The sequence below is a fragment of the Dasypus novemcinctus genome, chromosome 23, assembly GCF_030445035.2.
Source record: "Dasypus novemcinctus isolate mDasNov1 chromosome 23, mDasNov1.1.hap2, whole genome shotgun sequence".
In the NCBI taxonomy this organism is placed as follows: Eukaryota; Metazoa; Chordata; class Mammalia; order Cingulata; family Dasypodidae; genus Dasypus; species Dasypus novemcinctus.
In genome coordinates this window covers 70,450,012-70,471,582 of record NC_080695.1, presented here as the reverse complement: position 1 = coordinate 70,471,582, position 21,571 = coordinate 70,450,012, and the positions used below count along the sequence as shown (strand labels likewise).

The 21,571-nt window shown below is 41.9% G+C and overlaps 2 protein-coding genes across 2 annotated transcripts; both read right to left on the bottom strand.

Moving 5' to 3' along the window:
• Window positions 1-340: 340 nt before the first annotated feature.
• Window positions 341-1,276, bottom strand: LOC101422119 (olfactory receptor 1F1-like). The gene has a single exon (XM_004475869.3). It carries the CDS (start codon window positions 1,274-1,276, stop codon window positions 341-343), a length of 936 nt encoding a protein of 311 aa, XP_004475926.3.
• A 10,739-nt stretch (window positions 1,277-12,015) lies between these two features.
• LOC101421671 (olfactory receptor 1F1-like) lies at window positions 12,016-12,957 on the bottom strand. Its single transcript, XM_004475868.3, has one exon. It carries the CDS (start codon window positions 12,955-12,957, stop codon window positions 12,016-12,018), a length of 942 nt encoding a protein of 313 aa, XP_004475925.3.
• Window positions 12,958-21,571: the final 8,614 nt, after the last annotated feature.

Genomic DNA, 21,571 nt, shown 5'->3' with positions numbered 1-21,571 from the left:
AGTATATTTTCAAAGGTGATACTACTATCCAGCCAGGATGGAAAACCACAGCTATAGATTCTGAGAGGATTTCCAAAAGGGAAGTGGAAACATATTTGCCATAGAAAAAAAGAATTAAGGTTAATGGAAAATAATATGAATGAAGGTGATTAGACACAAATATCACTCTCTACTTAAGAGAGCAGGGTTGTAATTAAGTCAGAGTTAATTGATAAGTATCTACAGGGAGTATTTATTCTGCTTCGCACACACACTTATTTATCAACAAAGTTTGCTACATCATAGTGACCTGGCAAATATATATATGACTGGGAATGAGAGGCCCACGATACTTGCATCACTAAGAACATGTCCTGCCCATCACTTTTCTCAGAGCCCCTTTCAGGTCCCTGTTCCGCAGGCTGTAGATGAAGGGGTTCAGCATGGGCGTGACCACTGTGTACAGCACAGTAGCTGCAGTGTCTTTCTCAGCTGAGTGCGAGGATGAAGGGTTGAAATACACAGCAATGATGGTGCCATAGAAGAGGGAAACCACAGCGAGGTGGGAGCCACAGGTGGAGAAGAAGGTTTTCCATTTTCCCTTTGTGGATGGAACTCTCAGAACAGCACAGGTGATACTGATATATGAAGCCAGGATGCAAATGAACGGGGTAATTATTATCAGGGAACTCTCAGTGAGAATCATCATGTTGTTGAGGTGTGTGTCAGAGCAGGAGAGTTTCAGCAGAGGACTGACGTCGCACAAGAAGTGGGGGATGGTGTTGTCTGCACAGAACGAGAGCCGCGCCATCAGCAGGGTGTGCAACAGACTATTGAGGTTGGCTGTGACCCACGATTCAATGACCAGCAGGGCACAAAGCTGATGGGACATCTTTGTTGAGTAGTGTAAGGGGTGGCATACAGCAACAAAGCGGTCATAGGCCATCACAGCCAGGAGGAAATTGTCCATGTCAGTAAACACAATGAAGAAATACATCTGTGTGAGACACCCAGGGAAGGAGATGGTCTGAATCCCGAGTATGTGATTGGTCAGCATCTTGGGGACTGTGGTGGAGGAGAAGCAGATGTCCACGAAGGACAGGTTGCAGAGGAAGAAGTACATGGGGGTGTGCAGGCGGGAGTCTGTGCTGATGGCCAGGATGATGAGCAGGTTCCCCAGGACTGTGGCCAGGTACATGCTCAGGAAGAGCATGAAGAGGAGCTGCTGCTGCTGGGGCTTCCTGGAGAGACCCAGAAGGAGGAACTCGGAGACACTAGACTCGTTGGCCTCTCTCATGGTCATGAACTTGGTGAATAGAGTACAGTGAAAATTCAGAAACCTAGACCCAGATGGTTAAAATGTGACCCAGGCAGGGAAGTGGATTTGGCCCAACAAATAGGTCGACTGCCTACCACATGGGAGGTCCAAGGCTCAAATCCAGGGCCTCCTAACCTATGTGGTGAGCTGGCTCATGGGCAGTGCTGATGCGTGCAAGGAGTGCTGTGCCACGCAGGGGTGTCCCCCATGTAAGGGAGCCCCAGGAGCAAGGAGTGAGCCCCATGAGGGGAGCCTCCCAGTGCAAAAAAAGTGCAGCCTGCCCAGGAATGGTGTTGCACACACAGAGAGCTGATGCAACAAGATGACGCAACAAAGATACAGATTCCTGGTGCTGCTGACAAGAACACAAGCGGGCACAGAAGAACACACTGAATGGAAATAGAGAGCATGCAACTGGGGAGTGAGGGCCCAGGGAAGGGGAGAGAAATTAAAAAAAAAAAGCTCCAGGCAGGGTCAGGTTTGCAAATCTGTCAATAGAGTTAGTAAGATAAGACCTGCACACACTCCCTCCCATGCACTCAATCTCCAGCACTTAAGTCTTGATGCTTTTCCTACTGGACTCATTCTCATTTGTATATTTAACATTGGAAAACACAGACATACACACAGCTTTACTCTGCCTAGGAGTGTCTCTGATTACATTTCCCAGTCCACCCACCCTCCACTTCCTGGTAGCACATAAAGAATCAAGAGAAGTGGTTGATTACTGCTGGGTTCATCTCAAGTGACAACAGACAGAGCCAGGATTCCTACTATTAGTTTCTGTACATGGAAGACTTAGCAATGGGGATTCCTGAAATAACCTGATATCCTAATAACCAAATATCGGTGTCTCCATTGCAATAATCTTACCTGGGGGAGTGTGATGCTGTCAAGTATTCTTCACCTGTGCATAAGTGGTTGATGTGTCTCTTTAATGTGTGTCTTGGAAATATAAGCAGGTTGCCTTCCCTGGGAAAGAGGTCTTCAAGATGAAGCTTAACTTGTGGTAGCTTTGTTAGGATGGGCTCTTGGGATCTATACCTGCTGAAGAAAAGAGAAGAGAAAGAAGCAGTCTGGGCATAGAGAAAAGTTCATGGTCTCAGTTCTCCGTGCAAGAAGGATGTTTGAGGTAATCACAGAGCAGGCATTTACAGGATCCTTTGCAACCACTGGGACCAGAATCCCTGAGAGCCTCATTAGAGTAAAAAAGACAATAATTGTCCCACCTACTTTTTGGCCCCTTTGGATCAAATAATGAAGAGAAATAATTTTATCTAAGGTTGAAGTATAAGTTCTGGATCTCATCTAACATATTTTTAAAGACTTATTTATTTATTTCTCCCCACCCCCTTGTTGATTTTCACTTGCTGTGTTTGTTCATTTTCCTTGTTTCTTTAGGAGGCACCAGGAGCTGAAACTAGGGCTTCTGATGTGGGAGAGAGGTACCTAATCACTTGAGCCACCACTGCTCCCTACTTTTTTGGGTCTCTCATTCTGTTTTTCCTCCCCACATCTCTTGTGGCATCATCTTGTTGTGTCAGCTCACCGAACCTGCCTGTCATGTTAGCTTACTGTCTTCTCTAGGAGGCACTGGTATCCTTGTTATGCCAGCTTGCTGTCTTTCTTTAGGAGGCACCAGGATCTGAACCAGTGACCTCCCATGTGGTAGGCAGGAGCCCAGTTGCCTGAGCCACATCTGCTTCCCTTATTTAATATTGAAGATATTAGAAATAAGGTCCTCTTGGTGCAGACAAATTCTAGACACACATTTTCCCCATTACTTATCTTTCTGAAAAAATTAGTTTCTGACCTAATGTAATTCCCGAAGTGATTGAAAGCCCCACTCACCCATCCTCAAAAGAGGGATAATTCTAAAAATCTCATCAGTTGCTTTTCCAGGATCTCCCCTACTCCCCTCCTGATCCTGATTTTACATTCTAAAATCTCTGAACAAATCTTAAAAGTCATCCACCACCAACTCCCACTTCTTAAACATAGAGAGAGAAATGATAGAGAAAGAAGAAGAAAATTAGTTAATAGAGAAATAAATATATACATGATATGAGGTCTTAGTTTCCCAACTGCTATGACAAACACCACACGGGGGTCCCTTAACAACAGGAAATGGTTGGCTCACAGTTTTAGAAGCTAGAAAACTGGCTTCCTCCTGCATCAGGAATAATGTGGCTGCCCGGCAATTTTGGGTTCCTTGGCTTTCCCATCACATAGTGATGTCCTCTCCTTTCCTTTTCAGGTTCCCAGAGATTCTCAGTTTCTTGCAATACAGAGGGGGCTTATAGCTGTAAGTGACTATCTTAAAATAGGAGAAAGTTAAGAGTAGTATTGCAATATTTTTGCAGCAAAGATGGAGAAGCTCCTCACTGTGGCTTTCTCTATAAGGCCTCCAGGAATAGGACTGAGACCCGTCCTAATTCAGTTGGGACACCTTAATCAAAAATAATACCTTCAGGAAAGGAGACGTGGCTTAATTGGCAGAGAGTCTGTCTACCATATGGCGGGTCTAGGGTTTGATCCCCCGGGCCTCCTGACCCGTGGGTGAGCTGGCTCACGTGCAGTGTTGCTGTGCGCAAAGAGTGCCATGCCATGCAGAGGCGCCCCCACATAGGAGTGCCCCATTTGCAAGGAGTGTGCCCCACAAGGAGAGCCACCCCATGTGAAAAAAGTGCAGCCTGCCCAGGAGTGGCGCCGCATGCATGGAAAGCTGATCCAGCAAGATGATGCAACAAAAAAGAGACGCAGTTTCCCAGTGTCACCTGATAATGCAAGCAGATGCAAAAGAATATGCAGCAAATGGATACAGAGAGGGGAAGGGGGGGGGAAGGGAAGGGGAGAGAAATAAATAAATCTTTTAAAAAAAACAATAATACCTTTAAAAGGTCCTATTCCAATGGGTTCACACCCACAGTAACGGGATTAAGATTAAACACATGTTTTTGTTTTTTTTTTCAGGGTACATCGTACAGTCCACCACATATGGCAAGGAAAGAATATGGGAAAATAGACTATAACAAATATAAAAACAAGTGAAATCATTTCCAGTTGTTATGAGAGCCTTAAGTACCTCTGATGCTATCTTCGGGGTGTGAACGTCTGCTGATACTCTTTCATTCTGTAAGAGCATGTTGATGAGTATATAAATATGAATAAAGTCCTCTTCCAAGGTTGTCTTTCCTGGGAAAGGAGTTTCTGAAATGAAGATTAGCTTGTGGGAGCTTTGTAGGGTGGACTCTTAAGATGACCTGTAGAAGAAAGAAGGAGGTTGGGCATAGAGAGGTTTGCTACAATAGCTTATCTCACCTCATGGGGAGCTCTGAAGCTGAGATGGCACCTCAGAGTTGCTCAGCTAGGGGAGGGGGAGCAGGCATTTTACCCCCAACTTTGATGAGTCCCTGTGTACAGGCTGCCCAGGAAAGGGGGCGTGACCTTGGATTAGCGGCTCTCTTCAAGGTGGCAATATCCAGACAAGGTTGAAGGCTGAGGGCCTTCTGTCAGCAACAATCCCAGGAGCTGGAAGAGTAAATCTTTCATTCCAGCAAAAGGATCTTGGTGGTGCTTACAACACCCACTGGAGTACTGTTCCTGCTTCCAGGGGCTCGTGTGAGGAAGACGTATCAAAGAGGACAAAGATATGGAGAAGTTGTTTGGGGCACATAGGTAGCATAAAGCAAGGAGCAACCTCTTTAACTCAGGGTGGGTGCTTGAGTTGCGTCTTAAACATGAATAGGTGGTTTCCAGGAAAGGGAAGTGTGAGTGTGTGTGTGTGTGTGTGTGTGGAGTGTGTGTGTGAAAGGAGACTCTGAGGTCATTCAAGACAAAGAGAAGTAATTAAATCCACCAAAAAGCCTGTTGTCTTTGGGAAGATGCAGTCAGGGATGTCTGGAATTAAGGTGGACAGTGTAGAACAAGAAGAGAAAAGCTAGAGAGACAGACAGATTCTACATCAGAGTAGCCATGTGGATAGGGTGATGTTGCATTCTTGATTTTCCAGAATAGTCCAGGTGTACATCTTTTTGTCCACACGTAATTTTAATATCTCACTCCTTTCTTCTGGAAAGTGTCTTCATTTGGATGATAAACTACATAGGCAGTCTGCTATAAGTCATATTAAGAATTTGGAGATTTTCTGGGCCCGTGGAAATCCCTTCAAAGATTATAATCAGAGGAATGACATGAACAGATTTCATCTTACTAAGATCCCTGTGGCCAGGATGGTAGACTTGACTAAGGGAAATGCTAGGATCAGATTCATAAGGAGTGTTGCAAATAAGGCAAAAAGAGTCAGAAAGGGGAAATTTTTGTTTTTCGTTTGAGGTACCAGGTCTGGGAATTGAACCTAGGACCTCATATATGGGAAGCTGGCACTCAACCACTGAGCTACACTGGCTCCCCATGGAGCATTTTTGACAAGTACTAAGGATGTAGAATATACAGCACTTAGTGATAGGGAGTGAGCAAAGTCTGTGGTGGTGCCCACATTTTTTGCTTTGACTGAATGGATGGCACAGTTTGTTGAATTAGGGATGAAGGCAGAGAAAAGTATCTCATTTCAATGTGTGTGTATGCGTTGGAGATGGCAGATGATGCAGAAATGATAGGTCTCATTTAGAAACATTGTGTTTGAAGCTCTTTAGGACGTCCAGGTGGAAGGGCCCAAGGAGCTGAATGTTTTGGGCTGAAACTAGGGGAGAGTCCTGCAGCACATGAATTCTGAAGTCATCAGCTCATAAATTTATTTAAAGATATGAGAGTAGATGTGATGGGGGGCAGTGAGAAAGAGACAGAATTGGGCAAATACCGACAAGGAAAAGGCCAACAATAAAATTCATGAGAGACAAAAATTAAGACATATAATGGGATGAAAGAAGAAGACAGAGCACCAGGTGAGACCCCCAAAAGTAGGAGCCAGGAAACAAATTGGAGACAAGAAGAAAGTGGTGTCTCAGAAGCCAAGAACTGAATTTAAAAAAGAATTGTATCAGAAGCACATTCCCATAGCACAGGTATGTAACAAGGCTCCCCAACACAAGTGGCTTAGAAAAACAGTAATTTTTTCTCCCATTCATCAGTGCACAGGTTGACTGAGCTTCAGATTTCGGTCACCTACCACAAGAATCAAGTGGCAGGCAATGCTAGCATAACAGAAATCAAGTAAAAAGCCGGATAGTATCAATTGTATTTTGCAAAATTATTTTAAAGAAAGCAATACATTTTTAATAATATGTTAATGCAATAAGCCTAATGGTTAAGTATATGTGTTTTGGTTAGTTAACTTGGCTCATAATAGTATCAATTGCAATTAAAATGTTTAATGTAAAATGTGGGACACAAAAATATTCAGAATACATAATAACCTCAAATTTGTAAATTCAGAGAAGTGGTGAAAAGTTCATATCTGTATGATATGATTTTTTCTTTTTCCTCCAAATATTCTACAAGAATTGTTAAAGCTTATACTGAAACACACACATATAATAAGGAAAAGTTTTGAAGAAATTTTAGAAACATGAAATCTTACTTAGTGAATGTTAAGCAAAAAAAAAAACCCATCATACCACATTTTATATAGAATAAATACAAATTATACAATATGGGAATATAAATACATTAAAAATATTTGTACAAAGGAGAAGACTAGGGAAATAGACTCAGTGGTTTTTCTAGTGGTTTTTGCTAAATGATGGCATTTTTAGATGTTTTTCTTATTTATAACTTCCTGCATTTACATAAAGTTTCTTCAATGAGCATTGTCAAGAACTGTGAATAGTAGGATTTTACTCTACTTGAAAGTTAAAGCTAGCCAGCAGGTCTCAAGGATAGTGGTAGAAGATGCAAGTCTCTTGGGTCGGAGACAAAGGACAGTTTATTACTCACAGCAATATCAGTATTCAGAGTATCAGCATTTATGTCAGTTTCCAAAACCCCAATTCCCACAGAACAATGTGAATCAGGTGAAATAACCCTCATACAGAGTGGATTGTGTTATAGGACAGATTCTCTGAGCCTACAGAACCAGAATATTTTATAATAGAAAGTAATTCTGTTTAACTTTTGCTCCAGAGGGCAACATTATCTTTATTATACTGGACAGTGAAAAAATCTGACCATTGCTCTGAAAAGATATGCCATTTATATCTTCCAAGGCTGTTTGTTATAAGCATCCAATAGAGATAGTGTAGAACAAAGGCAGTCAGTGCCACTGCTCACAAAATGTGCAGAAATATTCAGAAAAGGTGTGCATTAATTTTACAGTCACCGAGTTTTATTTATGTTTGTTTTACGATGGGAAAGAGGAGTTGCAGAACTCCATTTAGAGTACTTTTTCTAGGTATAGGGTGGTATGCTAATTTTTTTCACTTACAAGAAGCATTAAAAAAAGATCCTGACACTGAGGAAAAGAACTCTCATACAAGTAAACTGTTTCAGAGAGTCTGAGAGAGTGAGCAAACACAAGCCTACAGAAAGCAAAAGTGGTGGTACTAATAGTAAACAATTAGACTTTAAGACGTAAAAAGGATTAAAAATACAGTGATGTTTCTGTTAATAAAAGGTACAGTCCATCATGAATATATGAAATTCACAAAACTCTATCCCTTCCATAACCCACTGTCAATTCAAAAAGTAAAAGCTATTAACATATAGGAAAAACTCTTGAAATATTCATTATTAGATATGACAGTCTAAATAAATTAAATAATTAAGGTTACTAAATATTTGAATGTTATGATTTTCATTAACTTTTATTTGAAATCTACTTTACAGATATTGGTACAACTTTGAAAAAACTGATTGAAGTCCACTCCACATAAAAGACCCCAAGGGCCTAGAGGGGATCTTGAAGGCAGTAGCCACCAAGGCCGTGAGTCAGGCTTGAATGGAGAATACAGTGGATGGAGCTCAGGGCGCTGGGCCTTGGGAGCCAAGGGTGGGCCCCAGGGTGGACCCACAGGGATGTGGGACACAGCCTCCAGTGCTGCAGCAAACAGGCCTCCAGCAGAACAAGCAAGATCAAGTTCAAGAGCCACACTGTGTGCTAGCGGCTCACTCAGTCATGCCAGTGGACCCATTCAACTTCCAGGTCTCTTCCTCCACCTGGCAGGGAAAGCAGGACTGGCTGGCTCCTTTGGACTAAGGGAGCTTTGACGTCAGGAAGGAGGTACTAGATCCCCTGCTAGTAATGGCAGACAGGGCCAGGTGGCAGTAATGAAGAAATCAAGGAGTGACCTCAGTTTTCACTCCTACCAAAGAAGTAGGTCACACAGTTTACCTGTGGCAGTAATTGGGGATGCAACAAAGATTTGCACTCAAGGAAGTATGCAGCAGCATTATTTACAGAAGAAAATATTTAAAATTGTGCAGGGTTGGGCAATGGATAAACAATATTACATCCATGTGATGAAATATTTTGCACACATTAAAACCAGATTTCTAGAGGAGCAGGTTTAGCTCAGTGGTTGAGCACGTGCTTTGCATGAGGACCTGGGTTCATACACTGTACCTCCTAAAAAAATCAAATTTCTAGAATATTTACTGACATAGGAAGAAGGAATAGAAAAATCAGCATACAAATTATATGGATAGACAGCAGTCAACTTTTTAAAAAATTAATTTTATATTCATACTAATAAAGCATAAAATCCATCCAAAGTATACAGTCAACAGTATTTGATATAATCACATATTATGCATTCATCTCTTCAGTCATTAGTAGAGCATTTCGTTATTCCAATAATAATAAGTAAAAACAGACAGAAAAAACCTCTACCCCTTACTACCTTTTTTTTTAGTTTCATTCACTTATTATCGTTCCTTTACTTTATTTCCCCTTAATGGAAGATTATTAATGTATTACTATACACTACTGTCCATATTTTGCTTTGGTTGTATTTTTGCCTGATATTAACATCTTGTAACATTAATGTACATCTGTTCAGTTTCAAAGAAAATGAGTCTTTAATAGGCAATATTACCCATTTTCATATTTCACACAAAGTTTTGCTATGTTATGCAGTCTGTTACATTTTTTAGCTTTCCTTCTAGTAATATACATGACTTTAGATCTCTCCCTTTCCACCACTGTCTTACCTATATATTAGCACTGCTAGTTACAAACACTGTGATGTACTCTCACAATTTCTATTCATTTCCAAAAATTTACAATTAATTTTTTTTACTAATTCTGCACAGATTAACCCTCAACTTTCCCTTCTTTAACCTCATTCTATTTTCTGGTGACCTACATTCTAGTCATTAACGCCATGAGTTTACAATGTAAATTTAGTTCATAATAGCACAATTATACAGTATTTGTGCTTTTGTGTCTGGCTTGCTTCACTTAATATAATGTCCTCCACGTTCATCCATGTTGTCATATGCTTCACAACTTCATTTCTTAATATATATCATGGCTATTAAACCCTTATCAGGAATATGATTTCCAAAACATTTTCTCCCCTTGAATCAGTTGACAATGGCCAACTTTTGTAATTTGTAAAATATATTCATATATGTAAAAATGTGGTTGCCTTGAGTAGCAAGATCACAGGTTATTTTGATTTTCTTCTTTATGATATTTGGTCTTCTATAGTGTATTGTGTTTTCAATAGCAAAATAATTATGAAAATACTTCTCAGGTAAGTATGTCAAAGTGAAAAGTGAAGGCTTCACGTGGTGTCACCCTGTGTACAGCACAGTAGCTGTTTTTCTCCCTTCAATCTAGTTGATGATCACTCTTGACCCAGGAGCAGTGCAGGATACTGGGGATACAGGTTGCATGGTATGTGTATGTGGGTCTGGAGGGTGTCCTGATCTGTGGAAATCCTGATGGAGGGAGGACAGGCAGATGGTTATACTGCAATGTACTCTGAACCAAGGAAAAATAGAGCAGTGAGAACCCAGAAGAGGGAAACAGGGAGGCTTCATGGAGGAGGGGAGGTGACCTTGGTCTTATTTCTTGATGGTGTGGATGGGGAGGGGGCTGCTCACTCAAGATGAGAGCAGGCGAGTCTGGGCAAAGGGAGTAGCGAGTACTGGTTTGTTTCCCAGGTAGCAAAGACATGATCATGACAGAGCCAGCCCCAAGGTCAGAAGTCAGGGGATGACTGTGAAGGGTTTCCATGATTCTACACTTTTTTTTTAAAGATTTATTTTTTATTTCTTTCTTTCCCTTTCGCTTCCCCCTCCCCACTCCCCAGTTGTCTGCTCTCTGTGTCCATTTGCTGTTATGTGTTCTTTCTGTGACCGCTTCTATCCTTATCAGCGGCACCAGGAATCTGTGTTTCTTTTTGTTGCATCATCTTGCTGTTGTGTCAGCTCTCCGTGTGTGCGGCACCATTCTTGGGAAGGCTGCACTTTGTTTCACGCTGGGCGGCTCTCCTTACAGGGTGTGCTCCTTGCACGTGGGGCTCCCCTACGCCGGGAACACCGCTATGTGGCAGGGCACTCCTAGCGCGCATCAGTGCTGTGCATGGGCCAGCTCCACATGAGTCAAGGAGGCCCCGGGGTTTGAACCTTGGACCTCACATGTGGTAGGTGGACGCCCTATCCATTGGGCCAAGTGCGCTTCCCTGATTCTGTACTTCTTGATGCCTTGTTGCTATGGCCTGGTGAGAAGACAGACCAGGGCCTCTGATTCTCAAGTGATGTTGGAAACTGAGGTACAGTGGGCTTGCAAGGAGAGATGTGCTGTCTCCATGGCTACACTTGCAACATAAGGAATGCAACATTTGAATGCTTGATGGTTATCAGGATAATGCCACAGGCAGAGATAAAAAAGAGCATGTATATTTTATAGTAAATAGAACACTTAGACTTTGCACCCTGAGATAAGATTTTTTTAATTCCTTAGATCATGAGTAATGCTACTAGTTAACTGCTTGTTCTCACATAGACTGGGGTATACAGAGAGCCCCTTGTAAACAGTAAAGTTGTCTGATGAGTCTCTACTTACTGGCAGACCCCCTGATCCCAGCTCCCTATCTTTCTTTCTCTTTCTTTCATTCTCCTTTTCCTCTGTCTTTCAATCCCGATACTTTTTGGGCTGACATTCCGACAATGTGAAATATTATTATCCATATTACTAGGCCTCACATTTCACTGTGCTATTCTTTTAATCTGAGTGTCAACATAATTTTGAGATAATGTTAGAGACTCAGCCTTTTAGATTGATCTTGGAGGACATCTAGAGCAGTATGAGGTAGACCAGTTATCCTTGACCCAAATGCACATTAGAATAAACTGATAATTATGAAAAAATATGAGCATTGGGCCCCAGACCCAGAGAACCTGATTTATTTAGTTAATGCTGGGACCTAGACAACAGTGTGTTTTAAAAGTGGCCCAGGTGATTTTGTAATTTAGAAATACCCATAGCATGTATCCTTCCAAACAGACTACTTAAAAAGGGAAAACTTGACTTGGTGTAAAAGAATTTATAAGTTAGTGAATAACAAATTAGAAGAAAATTTTTAAAAAAGAAAAAGAAAAAAAGTGATTTAAAGGAAATCTCATTACTTGTTTTATTGAGCAAAGTCACAGGCAAATCAGGGTCTAATAAATAAGTAAGGATTTATTTCTACCTGACCCTATAACAGAGCATTATATTTGTTTCCACACTGCCTTTCAAAAAACAACTGCTATATTACACTCAGCTAGTGAGTTATAAATTGTTTTAGGAATGAATATGAGCTTTGATTCTTTCACCAGACAGAAAACCTCTTCCTGCCCATCACTTTTCTGAGAGCCCCTTTCAAGTCCCTGTTCCTCAGGCTGTAGATGAAGGGGTTCAGCATGGGCGTGACCACTGTGTACAGCACAGTAGCTGCAGTGTCTTTCTCAGCTGAGTGTGAGGATGAAGGGTTGAAGTACACAGCAATGATGGTGCCATAGAAGAGGGAAACCACAGCGAGGTGGGAGCCACAGGTGGAGAAGGCTTTCCATTTTCCCTTTGTGGACGGGACTCTCAGAACAGCACGGGTGATACTGATATATGAAGCCAGGATGCAAACAAACGGGGTGATCATTATCAGGGCACCCTCAGTGAGAATCATCATGTCATTGAGGTGTGTGTCAGAACAGGAGAGTTTCAGCAGAGGACTGACATCACAGAAGAAGTGGGGGATGGTGTTATCTGCACAGAACGAGAGTCGAGTCATGAGCAGGGTGTGCAACAGACTATTGAGGTTGGCCGTGACCCAGGACCCAATGACCAGCAGGGCACAGAGCTGATGGGACATCTTTGTTGAGTAGTGTAAGGGGTGGCATACAGCAACAAAGCGGTCATAGGCCATCACAGCCAGGAGGAAATTGTCCATGTCAGCAAACACAATGAAAAAATACATCTGTGTGAGACACCCAGGGAAGGAGATGGTCTGAATCCCGAGTATGTGATTGGTCAGCATCTTGGGGACACTGGTGGAGGAGAAGCAGCCATCCACAAAAGACAGGTTACAGAGGAAGAAGTACATGGGGGTGTGCAGGCGGGAGTCTGCGCTGATGGCCAGGATGATGAGCAGGTTTCCCAGGACCGTGGCCAGGTACATGCTCAGGAAGAGTACAAAGAAGAGCTGCTGCTGCTGGGGCTTTCTGGAGAGACCCAGGAGGAGGAACTCGGAGACATCAGACTGGTTGGCCTCTCCCATGGTCATGAACTTGGTGAATAGAGTACAATGAAAATTCAGAATCCTAGACCCAGATGGTTAAAATGTGACAAATAAGCTCCAGGCAGGCTCAGGTTTGCAAATCAGTCCAACAGAGTTAGTAAGATAAGACCTAGGCACACACACTCCCATGCACCTGAACTCCAACACTTAGTTTTGATGCTTTTCCTACTAGACTCATTCTCATTTGTATATTTAACATTGAAAAACACACAGGCACATACACAACTCGACTCTGACTAGGAGTGTCTCTGATTACATTTGCCAGTCCACCTTCCATTACCTGATAGCTCATAAAGAACCAAGAGAAGTGGTTGATTACTCCTGGGTTCATCTCAGTTGACAACAGATGGAATCAAGATTCCTACTATTAGTTCCTGTACATGGAAGATGTAGCAATGGGGATTCCTGAAAGAACTTCATATGTTAATAAGCAAATATCAGTGTCTCCACTGCTGTAATCTTACCTGGGGACGGTTGGTGCTGTCAAGTGTTCTTCATCTGTGCATAAGTGGTTCATGTGTCTCTTTAATGTGGGTCTGGAGTGTCTTGGAAATATAGGCAGGTTGCCTTCCCTGGGTAAGTGGTTTCTGAGATGAAGCTTAGCTTGTGGGAGCTTTGTTAGGATGGGCTCTTGGGACCAATATCTGTTGAAGAGAAGAGAAGAGAAAGAAGCAGTCTGGGTATAGAGAGAAGTTCATGGTCTCAGTTCTCTGTGCCAGAAGGATGTTCAAGGTAATCACGAAGCGCACATTTACAGGAGCTTTTGCAACCACTGGGACCAGGTTCCCTGAGAGCCTCATTAGAGGAAAAAAGACAATAATTATCACACCTACTTTTTGGCCCCTTTGGATCAAATAATGAAGAGAAATAATTTTATCGAAGGTTCAAGTGTAAGTTTTGAATCTTATCTAACATATTTTTAAGACTTATTTTATTTCTTTATTTCTCCCCACCCCCTTGTTGTTTTCCCTTGCTGTGTCTGTTTGACTTCCTTGTTTTTCTAACAGGCACCAGGAGCTGAACCCAGGACATCTGATATGGGAGAGAGGTGCCTAATCATTTGAGCCACCACCGCTCCCTGCTTTGTTGTGTCTCTCACTCTGTGTCTCTTGTGGCATCATCTTGTTGTGTCAGCTCACTGAGCTCGCCTGTCACTACAGCTTGTTATCAGGACACCCTCAAGGAGGGTGTCACTCTAGGAGGCAATGGTACCTAGTCATGCCAGCTTGCTGTATTCTCTAGGAGGGACCAGTGCCTTGTCATGCCGGATTGCTGTCTTCTTTATTAGGCACCAGGATCTGAATGAGTGACTTCCCATGTGATAGACAGGAGCCCAGTTACCTGAGCCACATCTGCTTCCCTTATTGAAGATATTAGAAATAAGGTCCTCTTGATGCAGGCAAATTCTAGATAAAATTCCCTGGGACCTCAAATCTCATAACCTTGCTGAGTTGCGCCTGTTCCCATAGATGTGGAAATTCAGTTATTCAATCCTTTTCCTTTTTCTTCTGTTTTTCAGAGCTGGGTCTAATTGTGTATTTTCTCTATAACCCTTGCCTTTTCATGGCTGGTGAACATCAGAGAAGTTAGTGGCGCCTTATCTCTAAGGGAATGTGGAGAGCATGTTAGGGAAAGCAGTTAGGATAAAGGGTAGCCTAATTGTAAGGGGTTTGTCTCAGGGAGAGGCCAGCATGAAGTAATTTGCAAATTCCAGTCCCTTGGATAAATGCATTTTGGGATATCTTTCCAAATCCCATGATCTACTCCTGGAATGGAGTCCCCTAATCCGCATGGCCATGGTGTTCTGGGGCCCCAGAAATCATGTTTTCCCTATCTTCCCTTCTCTTTTCCGTAGCTGATTGGGGTTAAGTGGCAAGCATGGCTATAATGTTGCATAGGCATAGGGAGCCTTCTGCTGCCAACCCATTCCTAACCCATGGACTGAAGAGCAGAGAGGTCTGCAAATAGGGAACAGAGACGGGATGATATTAGTTGAACAACCTCATGGTTTTCCATTTCTGGGTTCAAGTCTTTTTCTGATGACTGGCTTCATTCCAGCATATTTCACTCGGGGTTCTTAGTTGCAACAAGTAACAAACAAGCCTGAGTATTTAGCAGAAAAAGATGACACTAAAAGAATATTGAGCTTCTCTCAAAATCACCAGGAGACTGGATAGGCAGGCTTAGAAGGCCACTCATCTGTTAACAGTGCCTCAAATCCAGCTGGTGAGGACACTGGTCATTAAGCCTCAGATGTTTGGAAGGAACCATCGCTGAACATGGGATACCACCACCAGCAATGCTGCCTGTGCTCCAGGGTTCCATCGTGCAGAAACTGCTGCCACAGCTCGAGAAGATTCCTCCTGGTCCCCTCTTCTGTGTCAAAGGCAGGTTTATCAGATGGGCAGAGCCTGTGTCACCTCCCTTATCCTAGCTGCAAGGGAGGCGCAGAAGCAGGATTCTGGCGTATTGATGTCTAGAGTGGGAGGTTAGCTCTGTTTCCAACAACATCCATAAAGGAGGAAATTCCACAAACACTGTAAGTGGGTCAGATGGTGGGCAGCCAAAATGTCTGCAAATGTCAGGCTTGCAACATTAAGAAGCACACACTTTCCTGAATGCTTACCCTTCTGAAAAAGTTGGTTTCAGACCTAATTAATTCAAGTATCCTTAAGTGATTGAAAGCTCCACTCACCCACCCTTAAAAGAGGGATAATTTTAAAATCTCATCAGTTGCTTTTCCAGGATCTGCCCTCCTCCCTCTTGATTCGGATTTTATGTTCTAAAATCCCTGAACAAATCTTAAAAGTCATCCACCCCCAATCCCACTTCTTAAACCTAGAGAGCGAAATGAGAAAGAAGAAAGTTAATACAGAAATAAATAAATACATGATATGAAGTTCCAGTTTCCCAGCTGCTGTGACAAACATCACATGGGGTCCCTTAACAACAGGAAATGGTTGGCTCTCAGTTTTAGAGGCTTTAGAAAGCCGGCTTCCTCCCGGGTCAGGAATGACCAGGCTGCCCGGCACCCTTTGGGTTCCTTGGCCTTCCCATCACATGGTGTTGTCCTCTCCTTTCTTTTTCAGGTTCCCACAGATTCCCAGTTTCTTACAATGCAGAGGGGGAAATTTGTAGGTGTAAGTGACTATCTTAAAATAGGAGAAATTTAAGAGTAATATTGCAATATTTTTGCAGCAAAGACAAAGAAGTACATCACTGTAGCTTTCTCTATAAGGAATTCAGGAAGATGCTTGAGAACCGTCATAATTCAGTTGGCACACCTTAATATAAAATAATACCTTCAAAAAGTCCTATTTTAATGGATTCACACCCAGAGGTATGGGATTAAGATTAAACACGTGTTATTGTTTTTCTCAGGGTATATAATACAAGCCATCACATATGGCAATGAAAAAATGTGGGAAGATAGACAATAAACAAATATAAAAACAAGTAAAATCATTTCCAATTGTTAACTACCTCTGATGCTATCTTCAGGGTGTGAACTTCTGCTGATACTCTTTCATTCAGTAAGAGCGTGTTGATGAGTATATAAATATGAATAAAGTCCTCTCCCAAGGTTGCCTTTTCTGGGAAAGGTGTTCCTGAAATGAAGACTAGCTTGTGGGAGCTTTGTAGGGTGGGCTATTGGCATCACCTGTAGAAGAAAGGAGGAGGTTGGGCATAGAGAGAAGTTTGCTGCAATAGCTTATCTCACCTCATGGGAAGCTCTGAAGCTGAGATGGCACCTCAGAGTTGCTCATTTAGGGGAGAGGGGCAGGCATTTTACCCCCAACGTTGATTTGTCCCTGTGTATAGGCAGGCCAGGGAAGGGGGCGTGACCTTGGATTAAGCAGCTCTCTTCAACGTGGCAATATCCAGGCAAGCTTGAAAGCTGCCAGCAACAGTCCCAGGAACTGGAAGAATAAATCTTTCATTCCTGGAAAAGGATTTTGGTGGTGCTTACAACAGCCATTAGAGTACCGTATCTGCTTCCAGGGGCTTGTGTGTGGAAGACATATCAAAGAGGACAAAGATGTTCAGGGTACAAATGTAGCATAAAACAAGGAGGAACCTCTCCACTCAGGGTGAGTGCAGAGGGTAAGGAAAGGCTTGAGTTGAGTCTTAAACATAAATAGGTGGTTTCCAGGAAAGGGAAGTGTGTGTGTGTGTGTGTGTGTGTGTGTGTGAAGGGAGACTTGAGGGCATTCAAGGCAAAGAGAAGGAATAAAATCCACCAAATAGCCTGTTGTCTTTGGGAAGACGCAATCAGGAATGTCTGGAATTAAGGTGGATAGTGTAGAACAAGAAGGGAAAAGCTAGAGAAACAGACAGATTCCACATCAGAGTAGCCTTGTGGATAGGGCGATGTTGCATTCTTGTTTACCCAGAACAGTCCAGGTTTACATCTTTTTGTCCATGTGTAATTTTAATACCTCACTCTTTTCTTCTGGAAAATGTCTTCATTTGGATGATAAATTACATAAGCAGTCTGCTATAAGTCATTTAAGAAGTTTGGAGTTTTTCCTGGGCCAGTGGAAGTCCCTTCAAAGATTATAGTCAAAGGAATGACATGAACAGATATTCATCTTACAAAGATCCCTGTGGCCAGGAGGGTGGACTTGACTAAGGGAAATGCTATGATCAGATTTATAAGGAGTAATGCAAATAAGGCAAAAGTAGTCAGAAAGGGGAACTGTTTTTTATTTTTTTTTTTGAGGTACCAGGGTTGGGGATTGAACCCAGGACCTCATATATGGGAAGCAGGCACTCAACCACTGAGCTACCCTGACTCCCCCTGGAGCATTCTTGAGAAGTACTAAGGACATAGAATGTACAGCGTTTACTGATAGGGAGTGGGCAAAGTCTGTGGTGGTGCCCACATTTTTTGCTTTGACTGAATGGATGGCACTGTTCATTGAGTTAGGGATGAAGGCAGAGAAAAGTATCTTGTTTCACTGTGTGTGTGTGTGTATGTTGGAGCTGGCAGGGATGATGCAGAGATGATAGGTCTCATTTAGAAACATTGTGTTTGAAGCTCTTCAGGACGTCCAGGTGGAAGGGCCCAGGATGAATGTTTTGGGCCTGAGACTAGGGGAGACTCTGGCTGCACATGAATTCAGAAGTCATCAGCTCATAAATTTATTTAAAGATATGAGAGTAGACATGATTGTTGAAAGAGAGAGAGAACATACTAACAAGGAAAAGACCAATAATAAAACCCATGAGAGACAAAAATAAAAGCATAAAATGGGGGAAGTGGGCATGGCTCAGTTGAGAGAGCATCTGCCTACCATATGGAGGGTCCAGGGTTCCAACCCAGGGCCTCTGACCCATGTGGTAAGCTGGCCCACGCGCAGTGCTACCACATGGAAGGAGTGCCATGCCATGCAGGGTGCCCTTGCGTAGAGGTGCCCCATGTGCAAGTTGTGTGCCCCACAAGGAGATCCGCCCCACGTGAAAAAAGTGCAGCCTGCCCAGGAGTTGTGCTGCACACACCGAGAGCTGACGCAGCAAGACGATGCAACAAAAAAAGAGATGCAGTTTCCCAGTGCCGCTGGATGATGCAAGTGGACACAGAAGAACACACAGTGAATGAACACAGACAGCACACAAAGCAGAGGAAGGGGATATGAAATAAATAAAATAAGTCTCTAAAAAAACAACAAAAAAACAAACATTTAATGGGATGATAGAAGAAGACAGAGCACCAAGTGATATCTTCAAAAGTAGGAGCCAGGAAACAATCTGGAAACAAGAAGAAAGTGGTGTCTCAGAAACCAAAACCTGAATTTAAAAAGGAATTGTGTCAGTAGTACATTCCCATAGCGCAGGTATGCAACAAGTCTCTCCAACCTAAGTGGCTTAGAAAAACAGTAACTTCTTCTCTCATTCATTGGTCCACAGGTTCACAGGGCTTCAGACTTTGGGTTATCTCCCACAAGAACCTAGTGGCAGGCAATGCCGGTGTAATAGAAATCGAGTAAAAAGCTGTATAGTATTAATTATATTTTGCAAAATTATTTTTAAAGAAAACAATAAATATTTAATAATATGGTAATACAATAAGCCTAATGGTTAAGTGTATGTGTTTTGGTTAGTTAACACATCTTACAATAGTATCATTGCAATTAAAATGTTAAATGAAAAAGTAGGACACAAACATATTCAGAATACAGAGTAACCTCAATTTTGTAAATTCAGAGAAGTGGTGAAAAGTTTATACCTCTGTGATATGATTATTTCTTTTTCCTCCAAATATTCTACAATAATTGTTATTGCTTATATCTAAATATGCAAATAAGAAGGAAATTTTTTGATGAAATTTTAAAAATATAAGTAAAATCTTACATAATGAATGTTAACCAAAATATCATAATACCACATTTTATATAGAATAAACCCAAATTATACAATACAGGAATATAAATACAATAAAAAATATTTGTGCTAACAGAGAGGACAGCAAAAATACTCAAAGTTTGTTCTAGTGGTTTTTGCTAAACGATGGCCTTTTTTGATATTTTTATTTCTTATTTATAACTTTCTGCATTTATATAAACTTTCTTCAATGAGCATTGTCAAGAACTGTGAATAGTAGGATTTTACCCCACTCACAAGTTAAAAAGCTAGCCAGCTGGTCTCATGAATGGTGGCAGAAAATGCAAGACTCTAGGGTTAGAGACAAAGGATAGTTTATTACTCACAGCAGTATCAGTATTCAGAGTATCAGCATTTACGCCAGTTTCCAAAACCCCAATTCCCTCAGAACAGCATTAATAAGATCAAATGATCCCTCATACACAGTGGGTTGTGTTATAGGAAAGAATCCCTGAGCCTAGAGAACCTGAATATTTTATAATGGACAGTAATTCTGTCTGACTTTTGCTCCAGAGCGCGACATTATCTTTATGACACTGGACTGTGAAAAAATCTGATCTTTGCTCTGGAAAGGTAGGCCATTTACATCTTCCAAGGCTGCTTGCTACTAACATCCAAAAGAGAGAATGTAGAACAAAGGCAGTCAGTACCACTGCTCGCTAAATGTGCAGAAATATTCAGAAAAGGTGTGCATTACTTTTATAGTCACAGAGTTTTATTTATGTTTGTTTTAAGCTGGGGAAGGGGAGTTGCAGGAATCCATAATGAATACTCTTTCTAGGTGTAGGATGGTATAAGAATTTTTTTCACTTACAAGAAACATTAAAAAAGAAGATCCTGAGACTGAGGGAAAGAACTCTTCATCCAAGTAAACTGTTTCAGATAGTGGGAGAGAGCGAGCAAACACAAGCCTACAGAAAGCAAAGGTGGTGGTACTAATAGTAAACAAGTAGACTTTAAGAGGTAAAAAGGATTAAAAAGTACAGTGATGTTTCTGTTGATAAAAGGTGCAATCCATCATGAATATATAAAATTTACAAAGCTCTATTCCTTTCATAACTCAACATCAATTCAAAAAGTAAAAGCCTTTCACATATAGAAAAAACTCTTGAAATATTATTAGACATTACAGCCCAAGTTAATAAAATAATTAAGGATATTAAATATTTAAGTGTTATAATTTATATATACATTTATTTGAAATCTATTTTACTGATATTGGTATAACTTTGAAAAAACTGATTGAAGTCCACTGCGCATAAAAAGACCCCAAGGGCAACTGGAAAATGACCTTATACGGAAGGTTCAATGCGGATCAGCAGAATATCCATGTCTACATAAAATACCATGACTTTAAAATGCTGTTTGACCTAAAGTAAGGGGGAAATGGAAAGGAGAAATGAGTTTATATGGCTACGAGTTTCTAAAAAAGAGTCTGGAGGCTGGCAGAAGGTTTGCCCTCATGCACAACTGAGCAGAGTCAGAGAGACAGATAAAGCAGATACAACCCCCAGATATTGGTTCCTTTGAGGGCTAAAGAGACCCATGGGAGTTATGGTCATGGCCGATGGGGTTAACTACCAGGGCAGATGGCCCCTCTTTGGAAATGGTGTTTATGTGTGATGAATCTGGACTCAGATGGGATCTCCCTTCATAAGACTTTCATGCTAATGTGCTGGAGGTGTAGTTAATGTTGGGGTTTAAGATATATTTAGGGGATTTGAATCTCTGGACTGACAATGTGATAGCCAGATCCTGAGCCTCAACAGACTCCAGCACCTACAATCTGATTTATTGGACTTACCACACTCAGCTAAGATGGAGTTGAAGAAGGACAACCACCACACCATGGAGCCTAGAGTGATTACAACTGAAAATGGGAGGATTGCATCCAGCATCCAGGTGGAATCTGAGCCTCCTCTTGACATAGAGGTGCAATGGACACAACCAATCCAATGTCCACATAGAAGAGGTGGCATTGGATTGGGAAAAGTGGACATAATGGACAAAGAGTATGGGGAAAGGCAGGAAGAGATGAGAGGTGGAGGCGTCTTCGGGACATGGAGCTGCCCTGGATGGTGCTTCAGAGGTAATCACCGGACATTGTAAATCCTCACAGGGCCCACTTGATGGAATAGAGGAGAGTATGGGCCATGATGTGAACCAATGTATATGAGGTGCAGAGGTGCCCAAAGATGTACTTACCAAA